Genomic DNA, 25,377 nt, shown 5'->3' with positions numbered 1-25,377 from the left:
CCTAACACACTACAGTAAAGAAGATCACACTGGAGACCACCGAGTCATAAAACATCTGCAACATAATGCTGCAGACGTTAAAGGACCTGAGTCTCCTGAGGAAATACAGGCGACTCTGGCCTTTCTTATATAGGGCGTCAGTGTTTTTACTCCAGTCCAGTTTATTGTCTATGTGGACACCCAGGAACTTGTAGCTGTCCACAATGTCCACATCCATGCCCACGATGGTAATTAGGCTTGGGGCTATGGTGTCCTATGGAGCCCAACCATAAGCAAGTTTCATCTGTCTCCTCTTGTATTCTGGTTTATTTACACAAGCCTTAATCCCATATTTGATTCCAGTCCAACCATTGACCAAAGGAGGTGGATGGAGCCACCAGGCCTTCATTGTACCGCCTAGCGCTGTGTAGCGTCGAGTTTGGCAAGTGGCTTTTGCCATCTTTTTCATGAGTGATAAGAAAGGGTGGCACAATGTGCAACTGAATACTGATTTACTTGACTTTCATGAACTGAAAACTAAACTTAAATCTACTAAACTCTAAATGGGACCATAATTCACAAAATGAACCACATGTCGTACTAAAGAAGACTTGAAACCAGCGTTTAAGACACTCAAGTCTAATACATCAATAATTATAATCAAAACATAAAACATACATTACTCTGAAATTAGCTAATATGCAGAATGAGTACTTTAAGTATATTCTGATGCTAATAATGTAGGATTTGTACTTTTAGCAGATTATGTTTGCATTGTCTGAATACTTCTTCAACAACCATCTATGATTGAAAACTGCATGAAATACCAGCAGGACGTTGTTACAAATATGTTCAATTCAGTGTCCAATCTTTGCATATCTTTGCATATTTCCATATGTTGATGATTCATAATGCAGACTGAGTGACTGTTAAATCTGGAGGGAAAAGTGTTGCAGGGCTTTGTCCTTGAAGTTTAATACTGAGCTTACAGCGCCCCCTACCGACGGTAGGTGGTTTCCCCCCTCCTCACCGGCAGGGGGCGCTGCCGACCTGCATCGATCTGCACAACTTCCGCCACCACAGAGCGAAGCAGCCGGTGATCATAATACAAACAATGGGCAAGAAGCACAAAAAGCACAAGTCCGAGAAACACGGATATGAAGGTAAGTAATTCACACATCTTTTTAACATTTGACTGCTTTTACCATCTCTTGATTTGTTTCTAAATACATCAACTGGATGTACTAATTCCGAGCTTGTTAGCTCGCTCACTAGCACTAAGCTAGCTGATTAACTAGCATGCTACCAGGCTTATTTACATGTTTACTTACCACGTGTCTTCAATGTGCAACACTTTGAGTATAAATACAAAGCAGGTGATTTAAGATTACAAAATAAAGTGAGCTGTAGCTCAAGCGTCACTATAATGTCTGCTAAGGAAGCTAGCTGTTAGCGGCTATTGTTCCTAGCATCTCTTAGCTGTCAACAGATAACTACAGTTAGCTCTATGATGCTTTTCTGATGTTAATTAAGCAAGGATGATAATATTATCAGTATTTATTAAGTCAATTTCAAAACAGAGTTCCGTGGGCTTTACATTTCTAGACTGCATTGGGATAATTAAGACACGATTTATAGGTTTTATCATCATATGCACAGTAGCTATAGTGTAGTTATGGTAACGAAAATCCTAAATCCCAGGCTCCTTCAACCATGCAACATACATATATAAAATACATAAAAAAGAAAATAATGCAAGAGAATGTTGCAAGTGACCATTGTGCAGGTTAATACAAGTGCAAAGTAAACTATTTCGATTTAGAATAGAATAACATGAGTTGAAAACAGAATGTTAAATGTAATACATACGTATAAGAATAAAATACTGCTTATTGTAGTGATAAGTAAATATGTGAAATGCAAACAGTAGAATGGTTTGTGAAGGCACAGGGCTCAACAGTCTTATATCATGTGGGATAAAACGTTCTGTTGCTCTTTGACCTGCCAGCCTGCAGAGGATAAATGGACAAATGAATGACACGTTGGAAACGATTTGATGTCCTTGCATAAACGCATTTGTCTTTAAAGTTCAGCTGATGAATGATTAAAACATTTTTACTGATTCTGTCAGTCTGAGATCTTGTGTTGTTGACTTTATCTGCAGAGTATGGAGAGAGACCGCTGAAGCTGGTGTTGAAAGTCTCTGGGAACGAAGTGACGACGGGTAGCTCGAGTCGGGACACTTTTTATGACGACCCGGCGTCTGACTTTGAAAAACCTAAAGACAAGAAGAAGAAAAAGAAGAAGGATAAAGATAAGAGCTTTGGCTCACCAGAGGACACCAAAGTAAAGAAGAAGGTAAGGCCTCCAAAGATCATAAGCCCCTCATCTAGATGGGACAGTATATGGTGTTACGCCTCTTAAAGGAGTTGTTATGGATTGTACGCATGTTTGATTCAATGTATGTTTTGACAATATTAGATGACAAAGAAGAAGAAAGGACAGGAAACAGATGGAGACGATGAACGGAGCAGAACTCCTATACGTTCAGAGCTGGATAAACTGGAAGAAGGTATCTCTCATTTTCTCTTGTTTGCAGTTTAGGTCAACGATTTTTTTTCTTCTGATAAACTTTCCATGAATCATTATTACTATTCTCCCTTGTAGAAAAGGAACAAACTCCTCTTCAGGAAGCTTTGAACCAGCTCATCAGGCAGCTCCAAAGGTACAGCATTGATCATTGGTCAATATGAGATTATTGTGTGCTTGTGATTATTTTACGAGTCATTAGCCCCCACTTCCAGGAAATAAATAATGTATGTTTGTGTTTTTTCTCTGTAGGAAAGATCCCAGTGCATTCTTCTCGTTTCCGGTGACGGACCTCGTCGCTCCTGGCTACTCTGTAATTATCAAACGGCCGATGGACTTCAGTACAATAAAGGAAAAAGTAAAGAAGGAGTACTATCAGTCGTTGGATGAAATCAAGGTATCTGTCTTTATTGCACACTGTTGTATCATTGCATGCTAATTATATATACACACACACACACACACACACACACACACACACACACACACACACACACACACACACACACACACACACACACACACACACACACACACACACACACACACCATGAGGTGGGCATTATTAAATGGATTGAAATGTGTTCATATAAAGCTTTGTAAAAATATCTGCCACCAAGTAGATGTTGCTTATGTTGATGAAGGTCAAAATGAGAGCACATGCACACAGAGTAAACATGAAATACAATGAATAAGAAATACAAAATTCCCAACAATACATGGATTAAATGAACTCACAAAAGCTGTCTCCTTGTCATGTTTTTGATTTGTTGTGCAGGTGGATTTCAAGATTATGTGTGAAAACGCCATGATTTACAACAAACCAGAGACCATTTTCCACAGAGCAGCTCGGAAACTGTTGCACTCTGGGATGAAGATCTTGAGCCAGGTAGGAAACTTTGTCCTTTTTATTTTATTATGATTAAAACATGAACCCTGACATCTCTTTTGTCCTCGGTCGGTGATTCATGTCAGTATTCACTGAGACATTGGAGTCAAGCTGTCTAGTTGTTTTCTTTCTGTATCCCTGTAATATATGTCTGTAGGATAGTATGTAGTCTTTAGCACATGTAGGAATGTGTATTGTGAAACTGGTTAGCTTTACATACTGTGAAACCAAACGAGTAACAGGAACGATAGAAAGACCTTTGAAAAAGAAAATATTTCCATCTTCTAGATGCTATTAACTGTACATTTCTAAATGTTCCCATTATCTTTTACTATTTCATATCTATACTAGTTTAACATAGCGTAACAGTGTTGTTATTTCCTTAAACTTCAAATGATGCACTGAAAAAAAGTTAAATGACTTTGCTTTTAATATACTGCAACAGATGGGGGCAGCAAATATCCTCAGAGTAGTAGTAGTAGTACTAGTAGTGGTAGTAGTAGTAGTGGTGGTGGTGGTGGTAGTAGTGGTATTAGTGGTATGGCAAGCCATTTGAGTATTTATTCCATATCCTTGATATCAGACGGCAGCAGCCTACAGTTGGCTCTTTGATTTCACTTGTTAGATATATGGTCAAACTAGTTTGGCACCCTGCTTTACTAGTTAAATAAAACATTACACTAGTCGCTCTTTTTCAGCAACTAGTGGCACTTTTGTCCAACTAGTTACCACATAAGCCTTACTAGTTATGCCAGGAGCAGCACTTGTAGAACCAAAGTCCCAACTTGTAAGCTTTCTGAAGAACTAGTGACCCTCTGACCGTACTAGTGACCCTAAAAGTCTTACAAGTTAACTAGTGCACTGCAAAAGCTCTGACATGTTAACTAGTTACAAAAAAGAAGCAGAACTAGTTAACTAGTGGCATACATTTGTCTGCACTAGTTAACTAGTAAAGGCAAAAGGTTCACTAGTTGACGCCTCTTTTGCCCTTTACTAGTTAACTAGTGAGATACATTTAAATTCAACATATGGTGGTAGTAGTATTGGTGCTGGTACTAGTACCAACAGGTTTATCAGGCAAGTCCTTGAATTATTCTCTTTTCCTTCCTGGGAAGTTTTCCTAAGTAAAAAGAAAACACATTTTCTTTTCCTTTGAACAGGAAAGACTGGAGAGTCTGAAGCAGAGCATAACGTTCATGTCCGGCCTCGACCCTTCTGATGAAAAGCCGGGCACCACCAAGGAGCAGGTGGGGGGAGCCAACATGGACCAGAACAGAGAGGGAGCCTCGAGCACCAACACCAGCCAGAGACCCCTGACCCCCAGGTGCTTTAACCCGCTTACTTTACATGCATGTTTCCTGAAAGGGTACTTTAGGGTTTTCCTACATGGATGTGTTTTGGATCAACAACATTTTAAAAGTGCTTCAGTATTGGGTGATATTGCTTAGGCTGTAAAGCAGGCGGCATGTTATTCTTATGGGCACATTTGCGTTGTTTATGTTGAATTTGAATAAGAAGTCCTTTTTTCTTTTACCTGGGACATGCTTCGATCTTTATTTAAAAAGTGAACAGAGAAATAATAGATCTTTCTTTACATCCAGCTTGATCTGCTCTGTTTTACTCTGTCGTCCCACATGTTCAAATTCTGCCATGACACTGAAAATGGTTTAGATAAACACCAAACTTCTGTTCTCCCACACACCAAACACTCATCATGATCTCCACACTATATCAATGAAAAAGAGACTGAAGGGTAAAAACAAACATTGAATGCCAGCTAAGGATCTTTTCCATAAAGCTGTCTGACGCTTTGAATGTGTTTTTCATCAGTGGCAACAACAAGCTTTTTCCAATGGATGTACGTTGATGTTGCTCCATTGCTTGAAAAGATTACATTACTTGTTAGACGCTTTTATCCAAAGCCACTTACATACTCAGTACTGTGGGCAATCCCCACTGGAGCAATGTGGGGTGAAGTGTCTCAGGGACACAACGACATGCTGACTGCAGTGGGGTTTGAACTGATTCGAAGATCAGCGCACTAACCCACTGCGCCACACGCCTCCCCCTTGGATTACATTGCAGCCTGCTTTGTTTAAGTGACCTGCAACGCTATTGCTATATTCTGGAACAAATAAAAAACGGTCGTCCCCAGAATTCAGTTTAACACAAAATCAGATGTTACCCAATAAGCACAGTCATATGCCACTTCAGATGATCTGCTCTTACACTAGGAGTTCCCAGATTTCAACGCCCATAACCGAAGTAACAATTATGACTATCGATTGACTTCCCCCTAGAATTTTGATATGTCATGTTATCTTAAAGTCAGTGTGAGTTAGAGATCAATCATGAATTTGCTGAAAGCTCTCTGACATGAAACAAAACTACAGTTTCCAGCTTGATTGCGACTATCCGATTCAAAAAGAAAAAGTGAAGTAAATACATTTAATTGTCGAGTCACAAGTGAACACAGGTACGACTGAGGTAACCATAATGAAACGATGAAGCTGGTTTCCCACACAGTTTGGGTTTTGCTGAGCGTGTTGTCCTCTGACACTAAGGTTAACCCTTTTCCCCGCTGTGAAGCTGAGAATGTGAAGAACGCCTCGCAGCGTGCCCGGTCTTGTTTTCTCTCAAGGCTGGACGTCTTTTCAAAGCGGGTGTCTTGTTGTTTCCGAGTGATGTAACGGCACCTGAAGACGGCTAGAGCTATGTTGATTATGACTCACTGTCAGAGGAACATCCGAGGAGCCTTCTCCTTCATCTTCTTTCTGTTTTACAACAAAAGATAATGAGATCAACAAAGCACTCAGTTATCTGGTGAAGGAAAGCAAGATGTCAGGGTTTAACGAAAAGAAACACACAGGTTTCCTCCCTGCAGAAATGTTGCTGCAGCGTGCATGCTTTTAATACTTCGCCACAAAATATAAATATTAGGGCTGTCAAGTTAACACGTTAATAACACGTTAATAACACGTTAATAACACGTTAACGCAAACATTTTTTAACGCCACTAATTATTTTAACGTGCGATTAAGGCTTGTGTATTTGTCCTCGGCCGCCCCGTGGTTTCAGAGCCCAAAGGCTTGACGTTGTTGTTGGTTGGATGGTGGGAGATTCTAGCGAGAGATATATGGATACAAGAAAAGGTGTTTTAAACAGCAAGCCAAGCACACAGCTGATGCTGACAGCCCGGCTCCTGCCGCTCGCTCGCAGGGGTTAGATCATTCGGATCGCATTCGGATCCAACGCGTCGACTGCGCATCCCGGCGCATTGTTTTGACCCTCAGTGGGAACTTCAGTCTCAGGCTGTGTGTGTGTGTGTGTGTGTGTGTGTGTGTGTGTGTGTGTGTGTGTGTGTGTGTGTGTGTGTGTGTGTGTGTGTGTGTGTGTGTGTGTGTGTGTGTGTGTGTGTGTGTGTGTGTGTGTGTGTGTGTGTGTGTGTGTGTGTGTGTGTGTGTGTGTGTGTGTGTGTGTGTGTGTGTGTGTGTGTGTGTGTGTGTGTGTGTGTTGTTTTTCTTGTGTGTCATGTTTTATTTTTTGCTTATGTCTGTAAGTTGTTGCTATTGTTGGGACCCTCTTGAAAGCAAGGGGTTTATCCCAATGAATACATTTCTATATATATAATATTCAGGAGAATATTTGTCATTGATGAAATGATAATAAGCAAACATTTGCATAAAGCATATTTGTCCACTCATATGTTGATAAGAGTATTACAAACTTGAAAAATGTTCCTCTAAGGTACATTTAGAACAGATTAAAAATGTGCGATTGAATATTTGAATCTACTGACAGTCCTAATAAATATTTTCATTCAAGTGTCGTCTCTTAGAATTTGTATTTTTGTTTCATTTGCAGAAAGGAAAAGGACTCCAAGGACGAAGCGGCAAAGGCAGAGAAAGAACTGGAGGAAATCCGCAAAGTCATCACAGAGTCTGGAGGAAAGCTGTCCAGCCGAGTGCTGCAGAGCGATGTGAGGAAGAGCTTTAATGTCCTTTGTGGTCTCAAATTGACCAATATTCATTATTCCAAATAACATGAGTCCTTTGTCAAATAAAGGATATGAGAAATAAGAATAGTAGGTTATTTTAAAGCCCTCGGTTGAGATAATACTTGTTCTTTTCTATTAGCCTAACATGGATTTAAGCTTGTTAGACATAATGAGCATACTTTATTTATCATGGTGGTCAATTAGTGACAGGGATTAAATGCCTCAACGTCCATCCCAAATGTTCAACAATAACGGAGCCATTTCTTATTCTGAAAAGTGATTAGTGTAGGTGTTGATGTGCCATTGAGTCCTGTATTTGATTTGTTGTGTAGTTGGAGTTTGCGAGGCGGAAGACGGACGGCTCGACCACTCTGGCAGTCCTCAACCCAGCTGATCTGGCAGCAGGAGGTAGGTCTACCTGAAACCAGAACACAGCTCAAATGCACTTCCATAAAACTCCTTTAAAGCAATAACTTAAAGCAGGGGGGTCTGACTCAAATAGACAGTGGGCCAAAAAAAAAATGGGTACTCGTCGAGGGCCGGACTGGTTCATTGTTTATTGCAGAACTTATTGAAATGAACTTATTGCACATATTAAACTTGGAACTAACTAAGCTTAAATTATTTCCTATAAAAACAACATTAAACATTAAATAATCAGTTCATTCATTTCTTATGGCTCTATCTGCAGCTTCTCCAGAGTCATTTCTTATGAAAACATTTTTCCACAGGCCAACAACAGCTTCAAAAAAACTATTCCCCTCAAAGAGAAACCAAACATGCCCTGTTGTCTCAAGAAAGAAAGTGCAGAAGGAAACATCCATTAAACTCAGTGTGCTCCTCTGTGATGCTAGTTCAGATACTTGGCATCTCATCTTGGGTGCAAGTTCATCAATGTTTGGGGTCAGGCTCTGAGCTGAGGAGACCCTCAGGATGGAGTGAAGGTGTGTGTGCAATATACCGGCGGGCCAGATCTAATAGGAATTAGAAATTATCCTGCGGGCCGAAATTAAATCCACCAAGGGCCTGATTTGGCCCCCGGGCCTTGAGTTTGACACATGTGACTTAAAGCTTTTGATGTGCGAGTATTTGCTGATTTTCCCCTCTGATGATTGTAAATGTATATCTTTGGATTTTGGAGGACCGCTGTGAATTCAAGACATCTCCTTGAACAAAGTTACTTGTGATTAACCTTTTCTCTATTTTTCCAGGTGGTTAATTGTAGGGATGGGTATTGTTAGGATTGTATTGATATTGATACTCCTTATCTGCTTGGTCCTTTATCGTTACCTTTTTTTCATTACTAAATACATGGTTTTTAAATATCTTATAAAAAAATAAATACAAATTCATCAAAATACTGGAATATGTTTCTAACGTTTTGCGATATTTTAAATAAAAACAAGTACTTATTGTTCGTAGAGCGTAACCAGTAATGTTTAAAACTATAGGGTCACTTCATAAACATCCATACAATCTAAATTATTAATCTGCTCACTTCAGAGTTTAGACTTTGTAAATGTTTGTGTTTGAATGTGTGATGTGCCATTAATCTGCTAAATATTAAGCGTGCAGATCTTGGATTAATGAATAAGAGTTAGCTAAATATTGTGTTTCTTCCTGTTGTTCCAGATGTTGGGTTCTGTCCTGTGAAGCTGGGCATGATGTCCAACCGGCTGCAGAGCGGCATGAACTCCCTGCAGGGCTTCAGGGAGGACAAGAGGAACCGGATCACTCCAGGTCATTCATCACTCGTGCTGTTCCTGCACATCTCTAATATCAGATAGATAGATACTTTACTTATGCCAAGTGGGACATTATTTTGACACAGCAGCATTTTGACAGTAAATCCTCAGGACTTACAGAATTACTTAAAGATTAAAAGTTTCAAAACAATATTTACAGACCTTCAGTAAAGAAATACCTATATTCAGATACTTAATATCAGACCCCTCTCCTCTGACCCATATTAATCTGCTTATATCAAACTCTCTCCACAGTGTCCTACGTCAACTACGGGCCGTACACCTCCTACGCTCCGACCTACGACTCCAGCTTCTCCAACATCAGCAAAGACGACTCGGACCTGATCTGCTCGCTGTTCGGAGAGGAGGCCGGCCCTCAGGGTCCAGACAGGTACGTGCAGCAAGACCCCGAAACAATCTGAAGCTCTGTGGCACTCTCAATAGGCGCTTTCACACCGGAGTACTTTTCCCTTTTAGTTCCGATAGTTCCTGGGATTTTGCGTTCACACCAAAAAGAGAACTTAGTTCATGAGAACTTTTACCCCCTTTTCAGTCCCTGCTAGAGAGGTGGGACTTTCCTGGGGAGAAAAAAGTTCGAATTTCTGATTGGCTGGGCGAATTGCAAACCACGCCCCGTAAAACTCAGAAAAGTTTTGTGAAGCCGCCATTGTATTTGCTGGTATTAGCATTAGCCCCGCGAACCAACGGAGAGAAGAACATATGGCAACACAAAAAAAAACATGGTGGAGATGAGGAGGTGTCGGCGTTCTGGCGATTTACTCGGAAGGCTTCAGTAGAAGCTGCTGGGAGTCCCAGCAGCTTTTACTGAAGCCAGTCCCCAACTCCGGGGACTTCTGGCCGGGGACTTCGGGTGGTAGTATGCGCCGTGAAGTGGTTTGCGGCCTGCCAGTAAACCCAAAGCAGAAGAAGAAGAAGTGACGTCAGCGGCTTCATTTGCGTAATCTTCCCTCAGGAACTTATTTCCGGTGTGAACGCGATCTGCTCTTTAGTCCCATGGGGGAACTAAGTGCTGGGAACTAAGTACTAAAGTACTTGGTGTGAAAGCGGCTACTGAACGTCACCAGACACATTCCAGGATTATTACCCTCCAGATATTAGTGTTCAACAATCCATTATTTTTCTTCTTTTAAAAAGCCATTATTATTGTTATGTATTGGACTGTTTTTCTTAAAGTGTGCAGGAGGTTCAGTTTTTGCGAGTGTCAGCCGTGTCAACATCGACTTCTCATTATTGTTGGCGAACAAAGTGATTCTCGTTTTCTTTTCCACCTACTTTTGCTGAAAACAATGGCATTAAATGTTATCTCTGTGTGTTTTTAGCAGTTTGAAAGACTTCCTGGCCAAATCAGACGAGTACGTTTACAAAATGGCTGACAATGTTCTGGATGCGCTGACCAACGGAGAGCATTCAAAATCCCTGAAGGAGAATCAAGTAAGCTCATGCTCTGACATCTCAACTGATCCAAATTAAGGCTCTAAATATTTGTATAAATTATTTCTATTCATCTTCCAATTATTTGCTAGATCAATCGATGCATCGTCGGTGAATGAAATGTCAGATAATATTTTTAAAATGTCCTTCCCAGTTTCCCAAAGTCCATGCTTTTGTCTTTTGGAAAGGCTTTACCCGAAGATATTTAATTGAATATGATTTAATCTTCCTCATTGATGGCCTGAAAACTGCATTTTCTGACACTATTGCATGAATAATGTGTTTTTATGCCATTTTTGTCATTTTGGTTTAGAAAAATGAATTGTATAATATTCAGTATTATATTTTGGCGCACACTAAAAATATTTTATATTTAATTTTTCTCTATTTATAATTTTGAAAAAAACGTTTTGAACATATTGATGCAAATGTCTCCTCTATTCTGAGACCCTCACAGTATTCCAGTCCCTTTTCAAAACTCATCTCTTCTCCTCTTGTCTACTCATAGCCCCCCCCCCCCCCCCCCATCTATGCCGATTGATCAAGTTTGACAGTCCTATACCCCCCACCCTAACCTTCCCTTATATTGGAAAGCGATTTTGAGTCCTTGAAAAGCCCTATACAAATATAATGTATTATTATTATTATTATTATTATTATTATTATTATTATTATTATACTGACAGGTATCAGATCTTGCTGTGTAAAATAATCTTCCTGAGAGGTGTCACTTGTGATGTAGTCTGTGTGTCCTACAGTGAATGTATTCCTGACAGCAACAGTTGATAAGAATCAAAGGTTCCCAGAGGATCACATAGGAAATGCATGCGGGTCATTTTTGACCCACTTATGGAAGTTTGGGGTAGAAATACAAAAACTGCAATTTCTTAAAATTTAAATTTAAAATGTGAATGGCATGATATCCAAAACATGCTTTTTGAGGAATAGCTGGAATATGAAATGATAAAAAATGATACTTCAAGAAAGCCACCTCACCGGGTCCAAAAAGACCCACTTGCCTCTAAGGGTTAAAAATAGTCCATTATTGAAATACATAGAATTGTTGCAGCTCTCATCCAAATGTAAAGCAAAGGAAAGAAATCTAAGACAATCGATGACTAAATAAGTTTTGTTTTCCGCCCGTCCAGCAGGTGGAGGAGACACCAAAGACCCCAGAGAACACGGTTGACATGAAGGTGAGATATCCCCTCCTGTACTGCGTGTCCCACTGCACATGGAAAAAGACATCCAGTTCACAATGAGAGATATCTGTGTGTAACGTAAAACCCTCCCTGCTGGACGGGATGTTCGAGAGCAGAGCTTGCAGCGCGTGTTCTCGCCTCACGTGTGGAAACTTCATTTAGTTTTGTCATTAAAGACGACCTCTGCAGACGGTTGCTACGTCAACCAGCTGTGTCAACATGGCTGGCCTTTAGCGGCGATCTGTGCATGCATGGAAAGAACATTTCCCTCTGGAACCCAGGCATTACCGCAGCATGAGGTCTGAAACCCCCAGACTCAGAGACAGTTTCCCCACAGGCCATAAGACTGAGACACACCTGCACTTTGGAAAGAACATCCAAAACATCTGTTTGCAACTTATCAATATTCCAATTACTGTATATAGACTATAGACTATTCTGCACTGTTTCTATTCTATTTACTTGAACTATTTGATCTGTTGTATCGCGTTGCTCTGTGGGAGGAGCCTGTGACCTAAGATTGTCATTGATATATCTTCACTGTAGCTCTGCTCACATGACAATGAAAGCCTTGAAACGTGATGCTCGCTGTCGGAGAACCCGGAGAGAGAGGCCGTGTTTTCTTTCTCTGCCCGCTGGCTGCGCGGCTGAATCGCTCCTCAGAGCAGCTGAAGAAACCTAAGCACAAGCCCCTCCGTCAGCCGTACAGAACCCCCCCCCCCCCTCTCTCTCTCTCCGTCAGCCGTACAGAACCCCCCCCCCCCTCTCCGTCAGCCGTACAGAAACCCCCCCCCCCCCTCTCTCCGTCAGCCGTACAGAAATCCCCCCCCCCTCTCTCTCCGTCAGCCGTACAGAAACCCCCCTCCCCCCACTCTCTCCGTCAGCCGTACAGAAACCCCCCCCCCTCTCTCTCTCCGTCAGCCGTACAGAAACCCCCCCCCTCTCTCTCCGTCAGCCGTACAGAAACCCCCCCCCCTCTCTCTCTCCGTCAGCCGTACAGAAACCCCCCCCCCCTCTCCGTCAGCCGTACAGAAACCCCCCCCCCCCCTCTCTCCGTCAGCCGTACAGAAATCCCCCCCCCCTCTCCGTCAGCCGTACAGAAACCCCCCCCCCCTCTCCGTCAGCCGTACAGAAACCCCCCCCCCCCTCTCTCCGTCAGCCGTACAGAAATCCCCCCCCCCCTCTCTCTCCGTCAGCCGTACAGAAACCCCCCTCCCCCCACTCTCTCCGTCAGCCGTACAGAAACCCCCCCCCTCTCTCTCCGTCAGCCGTACAGAAACCCCCCCCCCTCTCTCTCTCCGTCAGCCGTACAGAAACCCCCCCCCTCTCTCTCCGTCAGCCGTACAGAAACCCCCCCCCCTCTCTCTCTCCCTCAGCCGTACAGAAACCCCCCCCCTCTCTCCGTCAGCCGTACAGAAACCCCCCCCTCTCTCCGTCAGCCGTACAGAAACCCCCCCCCTCTCTCCGTCAGCCGTACAGAACCCCCCCCCCCTTTCTCCGTCAGCCGTACAGAAACCCCCCCCCCTCTCTCCGTCAGCCGTACAGAAACCCCCCCCCCCTCTCTCCGTCAGCCGTACAGAAACCCCCCCCCCTCTCTCCGTCAGCCGTACAGAAACCCCCCCCCCCCCCTCTCTCCGTCAGCCGTACAGAAACCCCCCTCCCCCTCTCTCCGTCAGCCGTACAGAAACCCCCCCCCCCCCTCTCTCCGTCAGCCGTACAGAAACCCCTCTGTCCGGCTGTTTGCTGCTCTTGGCCCCCCTCCAGCTCCCTCTCGTCCCCTGCCTGCTGCTGCAGCTTTTCGTTAGGTTTCATTCTAACGGGGTGAGGGAGCAGCGTGACTGAAGGGGCTTCAGAAGGCCTGGATGTCGCCCTTGAAGCGTCAGCTGTCTAGTGAGGAATGCATTTTCCTAACCTGACTAAACATGATGTCTCTCCCCCCCCCCCCTCCCTCGTCATGTCTCGTAGGAAGCTGATCCCGTAACACCCGACTGCAGCCGGCTGGACTTCCTGCTCCCCACAGCTGAGCGGCTCTCTGGGGGTAAAAACACTTACATGGCTATTTCTTTTTTTGTTGTAATATATTTTTTATTGACATTTGGCAACAAACAATCAGTGTTTTTTCAAGACACAGTAATTATACATCTCAAGTTTGTCTGTCCCAAATGCGTTAAAATAAAAACAGTAAAAATTTACGAACAATACGAACATTAGGGAGTGATCAGGACGTCACAGTCAAATCATACGTTTGTAAATCAGTCCACTTTCTTTGTCGTGACACAAATAGTTTGACAGATGATGTTATCCTCTCCATTTTGTAAATGTCCATTGTAACATCCATCCATGCATTTTAAAGTTGGGCTACACATGTCTATTTCAAGTCCGACAAATGGGGCGAAGCCTGCGAGCGAGTTCAGGCAGTCAACTCGAGCACCAATGATACATGAACACGTGACGCACCTCGTCCCTCTAACAACCAACCAAACACATTCTCCTAAACATGCCGCTCTATTGAAGCTGCCAGCTGCCCCCCCCCCACACAATTAAATCATGGTCGCATATGTTCATCTTGTTGTAGTTGCCAGCGATTCTCTCTAGTTTAGCATACTCAGCCCGGTTGTTGGCCCGGAAAGAACCTTGATTTTGGAGAGCCAGAAAAACTGTGAAAAAGTACCCGTTAGCCGGAACTACCCCTCGTGGAAACGCAACCAAAAACGGGCACGGCACGCTTAAACCGCGCTGTAGTGGAAATGCGCCGTTAGACTCCTTGCTCATATGTCCTTGTTAGTTTTTACCACATTGAATGAACCTCATTGTAAAGTTTGGGCACGTAAGTCTTATATTAACTTTCACAAATCTTGTTTTCAGTCATCAGATTTAATTGAACAATCCAATCAAGCTAGTCTAGCTAAAACACTCATTATTGTTTCCCCCTTGAGCCTCTGTGTAAATAAATAACCTTATCTTCAGTTCCCAGTCCTCGTGAATGTGCTCATTGTGTGCTGCTGCTGCAACAGACAATAGAGAAGAGAGACTTTAGTCATGCTTTCATTGTTTAGACTTCACTTCAGCAACACATTTGAAAAGCAGGTATTAGACTCAGAGAATGTTTCCCATTGTTCTTTGACTTCAACTATTCATATATTCTCATCATCTTTTGCTTGAATATGAGTTTAAACCTGCCACGTTGATGAGGATACATGTGGGAACCAGATGTGAAATTAATATGCACATGTCAAATTGCTCGTAGCATTTTCCAGTTCAGACTCAGAAAACCTATACAACTGCACACACACACACACACACACACACACACACACACACACACACACACACACACACACACACACACACACACACACACACACACACACACACACACACACACACACACACACACACACACACACACAGATTCATAATTACTCTGTAAATGGTGTTTCCATTGAGGCAGTTCAAAACTGAGACTCCTCTGCAGCAGTTATCTGAGCCATTATGTCTCCTCTCAGATCTTCCTAAAAGCCCATCAAAAGTCTATCCTCCCCCTCTGCCCTCTCAGATGTTGATGTATCCGTGAGATATTTGAGGATTAGGACATAATGGATGTTTTGTTGCACGGGGGGGAATTCACCACACGGTAATCAGAGGAGCCCAGAGGAAGTATTAACTAACTGTGTGTCGCCTTTCTCCCTCAGAGGCCCGGCACTTCCAGGAGAAACTGGACGAGACTACAAAGCTCCTGCGTGACTTACAGGAAGCTCAGAGGGAGCGTCTGAGCGCCAAGCAGCTGCCCAACATGATCTGCCTGCTGGCCCCCACCACCAAGGAGCTGGAGCTGGGTAACACCATGCGATAATACGATACGATAACACTTTAATGGTCAGATCAAGTCTGACATTTGACTTGCATCACAGCAGCTTCATGTGTAACATCAACATGGACACATATCAAGACACAATACATGACAAACAAACATTGAGCAGAACAGCACGATCACTGAGAGAAAACAAAGAGCCTTCAGCGTGCATTTGATCTGGATTCAGCTCTGTGTTTACTGTGAGGATTGACTGGAGCACAAAGGATGCTTCAAAGGATGCTTCAAAGGATGCTTCAAAGGATGCTTCAGTCTGACTTTATTGAATCTCCCATTAGATGATAGCAGTTCATATTCTCTGTTCAGAACATGGTTTGGGTCCCATTGACCCCCTCTCTGTCCCCTCACTCAGGCTGTCTCCACCTGCTGTAGACCTCCAACCTCCACCTAAAGAGGTCACAGTTAGAAGGTGGTAGGATTCATATCAGTACATTGACCTGATTCCTAGGGATGTATTCTTTAAAGATTCCCTAATTGTATTTGTGGGAAAGGATTAGTCACTGTTGAATGTTTGCACTCCCTAGAGAAAACATTTTGGATTTGACGTAGAATAAAGAAACGTCCCATTTAACTATAATTTGTGATCTGAACATACAATCAAAGTGTATACTTCAAATATGGAGAAGATATGAAGCTAAAAGTATCCATCTGATACTGCACAAAAACAAAACAGTTCATTAAGTCACATCAACCAATAATTTCCCAATTTGAAATCATAAAGTATATCAAATCAAATCTAATGACATGAATGTGACTTGGCCTAAACAAGTGTAGTGTCCATAAGCATTCCTTATTATACTGTTACCTGTTGCACCAAACAAATAATGTTTTCTTTCCTCTCAGCGGAGAAGGTGACGGGGAACCTGGCGGCGCTCACGGGTCAGGTAGCTCCGTGTGACGTCAGCAGTGTGTACGGCATCCGGAGGGCCATGGGCATCTCCGTCCCTCTGGACCCCCCCGGGCCCTTCATCGACCTCACCACAGGTACATCTCCTCTCTGGACATAATCACTGCTGTTTGACACTTGTATTATATTTGTTTTTTATCAAAGTGTAAACTACATGGTGCTGGTCGTCCGTGGTGGAATAATTGCATTTACTCTGTTATGACGTTGAGGTAAATGTACTTAACATTTCTACTTGAAGATGGAGATATGGTTATTTTTACATGCGGCTTTAGTCACTAGTTTTAAACAAATGACCTTCATTGCTTACAAAACATAGAAATAGCTTGTAAAATATGTTTTATTTTATTAAACTACACACAGTCAACAAGTCCATTTACTTTGTAGGCATTTTGAATTGTGATCTTTTGAATGGACAAAAAAGGTGTCACTTGTAACGATATTTCCTGTTTTACAACCAAACAATCAATCCACTAATTGGATAATTAATCAGCAGATTCATCCATAATACAAATATTCATCCCTTTCACAAAATAGTTAAAAAGCAGATCTATTTAAATGAATGCATAAAAAAATAATCTAATGGTTCAATATATAACAATCAAAGGGGGCATTTAGTACTATTTATACTTCAAATACATGATTCTGGATCACTTTTATTCATTTAAATGCAGGACATTTACTTGTAACAGATAATTGTTTTATAGTGTGGTATTAGTACTTGACCTTAAATAAAGGATCTGAATACTACACCTACTCTGAATAATTCTCAAATAGCAGAAGAAGTACATTTAAAATAATGTTTCATCAAGAGTCAAACTTCTAATATATTTCACCTTTTTCTGTTTCCAGTGACGGCTGAACCAATGGAGACGGATTCAGTTCCAATCATCGCTGTTTAATGAAATGCTTCAACTTTTACAGTTATTAAGTTTTTGTACGAAAGGTGCTTTTTTGTGTGATATTTGTATGCATTTCCTTCAATAAACCTCGTCTCTTGTGCATCAAACTGCAGACTTAGGAAAACATTTATTACATTCTGTCACTGTACAAAAGTCAATGTCACATTTGTTCACATGAAGGCCAATACATTATTATTATCAGTATTATTATGTAACCACGATTACAGACGATAAGGCCACAGGACAAAGGGACATCAGTTCAGGTGATAGTCTGAGCCGGAGGCAGAAAAACATTCACAGCAGGCGGGGGTAAGGCGTCCTCTGTGCAGCAGAACAAACGCTTCAACAGACGATGCACACACAGCACATATCTTTGTTTCTCTGGCAGATCTCAAAGCTGTCACATAAAGGGCTAAAGTCTTGATACAGTCACTTCAGGATATTTTTCAAGCGTCCTACTTTATCGTGATGTGAATACAACCCAAATAAATGAGCAAGAGAATTGATTTTAATATTTTAATCAGCCAGTTTCTGTTTTAGAAACAGCTTACATGTATATGTTACGCTCATTACACAGTAACAGAGCATCCGTCTTTAAACCCATTGAAGTTATGATCCAAACAGTATCCATTGTTTTGTTTTTTAAAAGGCCTTCACGTCCTTTACCTGTATTATTTGGCATTAGTACGACAACATCTACGTTAAAGACAAGAGGACAAGTACAAAAGTGATCACTGGACGTTAATGTGCGTAGAAAAAAGATGGCGATTGTCCGTTTTCGCTCCACCATGACAGACACATCCTGATCCGCTCAACAGCTCCGGAGTACAAAAATGTTTTTCCAGTTTCTCACGTCCACCGGGGCCTTTCGTATTTCTGTGTGTGGAGGCGTGCAGCAGTAAACTGGTGTGTGTGTGTGTCCTCAGCTCAGACCCATGCCCTGCTGCTTGCTCATGTCGGTGCACACGAAGAAGGTTTTCAGCTCCCCTTTGCCCTTCACGTTGATGAATCCCCGACACTCACACGAGTAGCCCAGCTTGTGCAGCACCTCGGACGTTTCCTCCGTCAACTGGAAGAACAAACACAAAGATGCAGCTTAGAAAACAAACAAAACAAGTCATGTTCATAGGTTTTATTCTGTCTGGTTGCTAAAATGTTACATCCGGAGTACCAAACTGTTTTCAACAACGAACAAAACGTGACTTCTCTTACTAAATAATACACAAAGTAATTATGAATTGTGTCTTTATTTTGGCAGCATTACAGTTTAGTTACGGTAGGATTTCGTGTTGGGAGCAGCGCTGTTAGAAGAAGGAAAGTAATGTAAGTAGTTCCCAAAGTTAAAGGTCACCTATCATGCTATTTCTAGGCAATAGCGTAGGTCTCAGATACAGTGGGGCAAAAAATTATTTAGTCAGCCACCAATTGTGCAAGTTCTCCCACTTAAAAAGATGAGAGGCCTGTAATTTTCATCCTAGGTATACCTCAACTATGAAAGACAAAATGAGAACAAAAATCCAGAAAATTACATTGTCTGATTTTTAAAGAATTTATTTGCAAATGATGGTGTAAAATAAGTATTTGGTCACCTACAAACAAACAAGATTTCTGTCTCTCACAGACCTGTAACTTCTTCTTTAAGAGCCTCCTCTGTCCTCCACTTGTTAACTGTATTAATGGAACCTGTTTGAACTCGTTATCAGTATAAAAGACACCTGTCCACAACCTCAAACAGTCACACTCCAAACTCCACTATGGCCAAGACCAAAGAGCTGTCAAAGGACACCAGAAACTAAATTGTAGACCTGCACCAGGCTGGGAAGACTGAATCTGCAATAGGTAAGCAGCTTGGTGTGAAGAAATCAACTGTGGGAGCAATTATTAGAAAATGGAAGACATACAAGACCACTGATAATCTCCCTCGATCTGGGGCTCCACGCAAGATCTCACCCCGTGGGGTCAAAATGATCACAAGAACGGTGAGCAAAAATCCCAGAACCACACGGGGTGACCTATTCAATGACCTGCAGAGAGCTGGGACCAAAGTAACAAAGGCTACCATCAGTAACACACTACGCCGCCAGGGACTCAAATCCTGCAGTGCCAGACGTGTCCCCCTGCTTAAGCCAGTACATGTCCAGGCCTGTCTGAAGTTTGCTAGAGAGCATTTAGATGATCCAGAAGAGGATTGGGAGAATGTCATATGGTCAGATGAAACCAAAATAGAACTTTTTGGTAAAAACTCAGCTAGACGTGTTTGGAGGAGAAAGAATGCTGAGTTGCATCCAAAAAACACCTACTGTGAAACATGGGGGTGGAAACATCATGCTTTGGGTCTGTTTTTCTGCAAAGGGACCAGGACGACTGATCCGTGTAAAGGAAAGAATGAATGGGGCCATGTATCGTGAGATTTTGAGTGACAACCTCCTTCCATCAGCAAGGGCATTGAAGATGAAACGTGGCTGGGTCTTTCAGCATGACAATGATCCCAAACACACTGCCCGGGCAACGAAGGAGTGGCTTCGTAAGAAGCATTTCAAGGTCCTGGAGTGGCCTAGCCAGTCTCCAGATCTCAACCCCATAGAAAATCTTTGGAGGGAGTTGAAAGTCCGTGTTGCCCAGCAACAGCCCCAAAATATCACTGCTCTAGAGGAGAGCTGCATGGAGGAATGGGCCAAAATACCAGCAACAGTGTGTGAAAACCTTGTGAAGACTTACAGAAAACGTTTGACCAACAAAGGGTTTATAACAAAGTATTGAGATGAACTTTTGTTATTGACCAAATACTTATTTTCCACCGTAGTTTGCAAATAAATTCTTTAAAAATCATATTTTTTTTCTTCTAATTTTGTCTCTCATAGTTGAGGTATACCTAGGATGAAAATTACAGGCCTCTCATCTTTTTAAGTGGGAGAACTTGCACAATTGGTGGCTGACTAAATACTTTTTTCTTGCCCCACTGTACATACAAATATATAAAAACATGTCTATGAAGTGTTTTGCTCAAAATACCAAACAGATCACCCATTCTAGCCATGCCTCATATCCCTCCATTTCACTTCCTGTTTAAAAAGTACTGATTTGGGGTATAAAGCTTTAAAAAAAAAGGAGGGGGCGGAGCTCATTCGGGACCCGGCAGCTACTGTCTAAACTAAATACTGAAGTGATGAAAAGCCATATCATGGATTATCAAGGATTATCTCTGAAACAGTATGGAGCTCAAAGGCTTTCTCTCTTGCCGGTTATACCACAAGGTGAGTTCCTTTTTACTTCCTGCTTCTTCACACACATGCTCTCCAGTACAGGTTAGCTCTGAGTGTTAGCGATGCTAATGTAAACACCGACCATATTACGTCCAAAACAGTCGGGCATTGTTTCTGATAGCAACTTTCTGATAGGGCCGTGGGTCCACATTTCAGATATTACGTCATATCGGACGCAAATCTGGATCAGCTCCGTTGTTCCCCCCGTTTTTGTGACTTTAAAAAATAAGTTGTCAAGGGACCCATACTAATGTGTATCAGACCTTGCTATGTGAAGCAGTGTGGTTCCTTCAACAAATATTTTTCACCTCAATTCATGGCTTTAAACTGAGAAATATCCACGGTATTTATCTGAATATTCACTCCTTCCCCCGCGCTGTAATAACTTCTTTAATCTACAATAACCCTAATGCACAGGATGGGAATTTATATATTCTGTCCTTTTTAAAAGCAGATATAGAAAACCTGGAACAGAGTCTAAATCTTTCTAAATGCAACCATGAGCTGTTATATAATCCTTAGGAGCAATAACTGTGAGGCTGTGTTGCCTTCAGGATCACCAGATTAAAAACTGAATATATTCCTCAATTGCCTTCAGGAACACCCGATCAAACACAGTATATATTGCTGTGTCGCCTTCAGGAACCCCAGATCAAACAGTATATATTACTGTGTCGCCTTCAGGAACCCCAGATCAAACACAGTATATATTGCTGTGTTGCCTTCAGGAACACCCGATTAAACACAGTATATATTGCTGTGTTGCCTTCAGGAACCCCAGATCAAACACAGTATATATTGCTTTGTTGCCTTCAGGAACCCCAGATTAAACATTAATTATCGCTGTTTGTCTGAGCGTACCTGGATCTTCCCGAGCTCCCCTGTGCTCTCCATGCGGCTCGCCACGTTCACCGTGTTTCCCCAGATGTCGTACTGAGGCTTCCTCGCCCCGATCACTCCGGCTATCACTGGGCCGTGATTAATACCTGGAGAGGAACACCATGATTTACTCTTACGGTACATCGTATAATGTTAATGTGACACAAGAAGTAAGAGATTAGAGTCAAACAGAGGAGAAACAATGAGATTCAAGAGGACAACATTTGATCATCCTGCTTCAGATCTTTGCCTGGACACTGGAAGCAAAATAAAGATGTATCATACATTTGGTCAGTTTAGTTATAATCCTATTGAAATCAAAACAAAAGTATGATGTCACCGGTCAAAAACAAGTCTTTGCTTAACACTAAACACTGCTTTTTGATAACTACGCATTGAAAACAGAGGTGTTTGGACCCAGTGGCTGATAAGAACATTTAAACCACTCAATACACATTTCAGTGTTTATGCCTTGTGTTTGGTTTTATCTCAAAAGAAAAGTAAATGTTGAAACTAAAACTTTTATCCTGATCTGTAAACTGTCAGCTGTCAGACGTTATAGTCTCTCCTACACTGGTTCAGTCTTCCTCATGGTTAAGTATGACGTTCACTTTATTATTAGATGGAGAGACTTCTGCTGGGAGAATGAAACGACGTCTGAGAAACAACACTCGAACATACCTCATATGAAGATTTTCTATAGCACTTTAGACAGATTTTTAATACCAAATTATGTTTAAGGATTTGTGGGAACCTTGCTTCCTGCAATCATCACTTTAGTAAAAGAAAATAAGTAGAAGAAAGTATTTAAATACTAAAATATTCAAGAAAAATAACTTAAAAATCTAAATAATTATTTATTTATTTATCTTTTGTTTACCTTTTGATTGTTTGTTACCCACTTAATTGTTTGTATGTTTTATTTTGTTATTTTATTTATGAATATATGAAAGCGTTATGAAGTCTATGGTGTAAACTAACAATACAAATACATAAGGGACAACAAATAGTAATACAGCAGATAGTATAATGAATAGAACTTAAAAATAAGACCCTAAACATTACATAGCAGACGCTACTAGATCTTATAAAGACGTTTTCACTAGTGTAACAAATACCCGATGGTCAGTGAATGCAACGTCATGGCAACAACGCTGCATCGATGCATTCCGTGTCCAGTGTAACCATGGAAACCTGTTGTGTTATTGTACAGACCCGTTCAGTGAATGAAGCAGGTTGTTTTCCTTCCACTCACCCACGCGCAGCCGGAAGCTGTTGAAGGAGTGTCTGTTGATGCCGTCCAGCTTCCCGATCAGAGCGATGGCGAACTCCACCATGTTCCCGATCTGAGCCTGCTGCCGCTCTTTGTCCTGGAGGAATACATCAAAGACCCTCAATATTACAGGGCTGTCCAAACTTCTTTCACCGGGGGCCACATACAGACAAAGATACAAAGGGCTGGGCCACTCACGAGAGGTGTACTGCCTCTTAAGTTCAGTTATGAGTTAGCAAAATCAATCAGATGTAGGAAAATGATGCTTGTGAGCAGTGTTGGGAAAGTTAATTCGAAAATGTAATACAGTACATATTACTTATTACTGTATTTTATAAGTAATAAGTTACACTAAAATATTACTTTTGAGTTACTTTACCAAAATAACCTCAAAAGAATGGCTAGGTATTTTAAAGGCTTACATGTAGTTTAGTGCAGCTCATTATACATCCAGTGAAGGGCAATGTGGTATAGCATAACAACTGTGTAGGCTCTTAAGGCTACTAACAACTTGTATTACACGGCTTAGTTGAATACTCGATTCTGATTGTAAATTCTTAACATGTGACACGTTGTTAATACAGTACAGACCGCTGTCAAGGACTATAATGAAGGTTGCTAAGGAGGATCAAGAAAGAGAAAGGAGAAGAGGTTAAAAGACGGAGCGCTGGACGTCAGATAAATCACCAGAAGAAGGCAGACAGGAAGTAAACAATAATAGGAACACAGAATGAGCTCTGTAGTTTGTTTAGTATATGGCCGTGTAATAAGCGGGATAACGTGCAGCGAGGCGGTCATTATGGGGAAAAGAACACCCGACAGGCTGATCAGGGAACCTGACGCGAAGCGGAGGGATCTTGATGAGCCTGAAGGGTAAACACCTGGCTTACTAATCTACCCGCACAATTTTTCTCTGGTGTCTGAATGTCTCGCGATGTTGGTAAATTCTTAAAAAACAAAACACCATTTAATTTCGAGTTAAAAGTAGTTAGTGAGAATTGTAACGGGTAGTATATTACCCACATTGCATTAGCAATACGTTACATTACTTAGTTACAGCAAAAAGTAGTACATTACTGTAACTCCGATATGTTAGAAAATGTTTCCAACTTTAATTGACTGACTTTATTTGAAAAGTGGTCTCATTAACACATGAGTACTACTGTGTAATATATGTTTACATTTATAGTTAAGAAGTACAATATAAGACAAGCACAAGTTTCCTGTGTGGGCCGTATTCCATTATACTTTTTGAATTTGCTGAGGGCCGATTCAAAATGGTCCGCAGGCCGCATTTGGCACCCGAGCCTTAGTTTGAACACCCCTGCCTTAATATGATCAGATAAGATGAACTTTATTGATCCCATTTTCCTGCAATAAATGGTTAAAAGAAACAGAAGGAGTGGAGCAATTGTTTGAGCGTTTCAAAGTGTTTATCTTCCCGTATTTAGCCCCTCTGCCTAAGCCGTAACACTTTGACTGATCCCAGATGTGAGCGGTTTATGTTCAATGAAGGAGTCTTTCTCGATAGTGTCCACAACAGACATGAGATTAATTTAATTAATTAAAAAAAAGTTTGATTGTTTAAGCCTCTCCTCCAAGTTGTTTTTTTGAGACTGACCATGGTGTAAAACTAATGATTTTTGAATAAGTGTTAATAACAAATATGAGTGACAATCCAAAGCAGTATTCAGTAATAGAGTATTCTTTCAGGTACCCAACGAGACTCTACAGGGTAACATGTATATTATTCAAGTCAGTTGGTTGGTGGATTTTATTTATAGCAAATATATAATTATTTAGTGTCATCATTTCAGTTAATTCAAGTTTATTTCTTTATATTGGGCATTCATGATTTGGGTATATGTTTGTTTTTTGTTGTTGAGAGTCAAACTACAATATAACCGCTTCAAGATGTATCGTTTTTGATGTTCTTCATTGGTTTTTATTAACCTGATTGTTCTCGTGCCCGGGCGTCCCGCTGAGCCCGGCGGCGGCCATGTACGTGCTGCCGATCGTCTTGATCTTCTCCACCCCGCTGAACTTGGGCTTGGACAGCAGCTGGTGGAGGAAAGCATACAGAGAGATGTGAGTTTGTTACTGCTGCAGTCAAGGTTTCAAGGCTTTCATCAGTCATACGTACATAGCTACAGTGTAGTTATGTCAATGGAAACCTTAGGTCACAGGCACCTCCAACAGGGCAACACATTAAAACAGATACAATAGTGCAAGTAAATACAAATAAAATATAATATAGTAGTGTGACTCTGGTTAGTGAATACTCATCAAAACTAAACTAACCAACAAAAGAAAAGCAAACTGATAATGACTTTTTAACGCGGCTATAATCATCATACTTGCCAACCTTGGGACCTCAGGAATCAGGAGCATTTCAAAATGCAAAATGGGGGGGGGGGTACAGGAAAGGAGTG

The 25,377-nt window shown here is 41.6% G+C and overlaps 2 protein-coding genes across 4 annotated transcripts in view; one reads left to right on the top strand and one right to left on the bottom strand.

The window, feature by feature from the left end:
* Positions 1-1,018: 1,018 nt before the first annotated feature.
* On the top strand, positions 1,019-17,637 carry brd7 (bromodomain containing 7). Of its 2 annotated transcripts, none has more exons than XM_079695179.1 (17): positions 1,019-1,142; positions 2,144-2,337; positions 2,461-2,551; positions 2,647-2,704; positions 2,821-2,965; positions 3,347-3,457; positions 4,618-4,781; positions 7,322-7,436; positions 7,787-7,862; positions 9,087-9,194; positions 9,455-9,590; positions 10,543-10,651; positions 11,800-11,847; positions 13,819-13,891; positions 15,546-15,689; positions 16,568-16,708; positions 17,481-17,637. In XM_079695179.1, the coding sequence occupies exons 1-17, from the start codon at positions 1,094-1,096 to the stop codon at positions 17,528-17,530; spliced, it is 1,812 nt and encodes a 603-aa protein (XP_079551305.1). In that variant the 5' UTR covers positions 1,019-1,093; the 3' UTR covers positions 17,531-17,637. The 2 variants fall into 2 exon arrangements, with proteins under 2 accessions (XP_079551305.1, XP_079551304.1); XM_079695178.1 differs by having other exon boundaries at positions 10,540-10,651.
* adcy7 (adenylate cyclase 7) overlaps positions 17,626-25,377 on the bottom strand; it is a 67,388-nt gene continuing 59,636 nt past the window's right edge. For both annotated transcript variants that reach the window (XM_079695174.1, XM_079695175.1), the window contains 4 exons: positions 24,899-25,006; positions 22,928-23,042; positions 21,655-21,779; positions 17,626-18,599 (listed from right to left, as the gene is read on the bottom strand). In XM_079695174.1, the coding sequence (XP_079551300.1) occupies positions 18,453-18,599; positions 21,655-21,779; positions 22,928-23,042; positions 24,899-25,006 (495 nt within the window). In that variant the 3' untranslated portion in view covers positions 17,626-18,452. The remainder of the gene's footprint in view (positions 18,600-21,654; positions 21,780-22,927; positions 23,043-24,898; positions 25,007-25,377) is intronic.

The sequence above is a fragment of the Notothenia rossii genome (assembly GCF_949606895.1).
Source record: "Notothenia rossii genome assembly, contig: scaffold_145, whole genome shotgun sequence".
Lineage (NCBI taxonomy): Eukaryota > Metazoa > Chordata > Actinopteri > Perciformes > Nototheniidae > Notothenia > Notothenia rossii.
The sequence above is the reverse complement of the archived record's forward strand: the minus strand, read 5'-3'. Positions and strand labels throughout refer to the sequence as shown.

Coding starts and splice junctions, on each gene's coding strand:
- brd7 (XM_079695178.1), top strand. CDS start 1,094: ATGGGCAAGAAGCACAAAAAGCACAAGTCCGAGAAACACGGATATGAA. Junction 3,458..4,617: donor GGATGAAGATCTTGAGCCAG/GTAGGAAACTTT, acceptor TCCTTTGAACAG/GAAAGACTGGAGAGTCTGAA. Junction 7,437..7,786: donor GCCGAGTGCTGCAGAGCGAT/GTGAGGAAGAGC, acceptor TTTGTTGTGTAG/TTGGAGTTTGCGAGGCGGAA.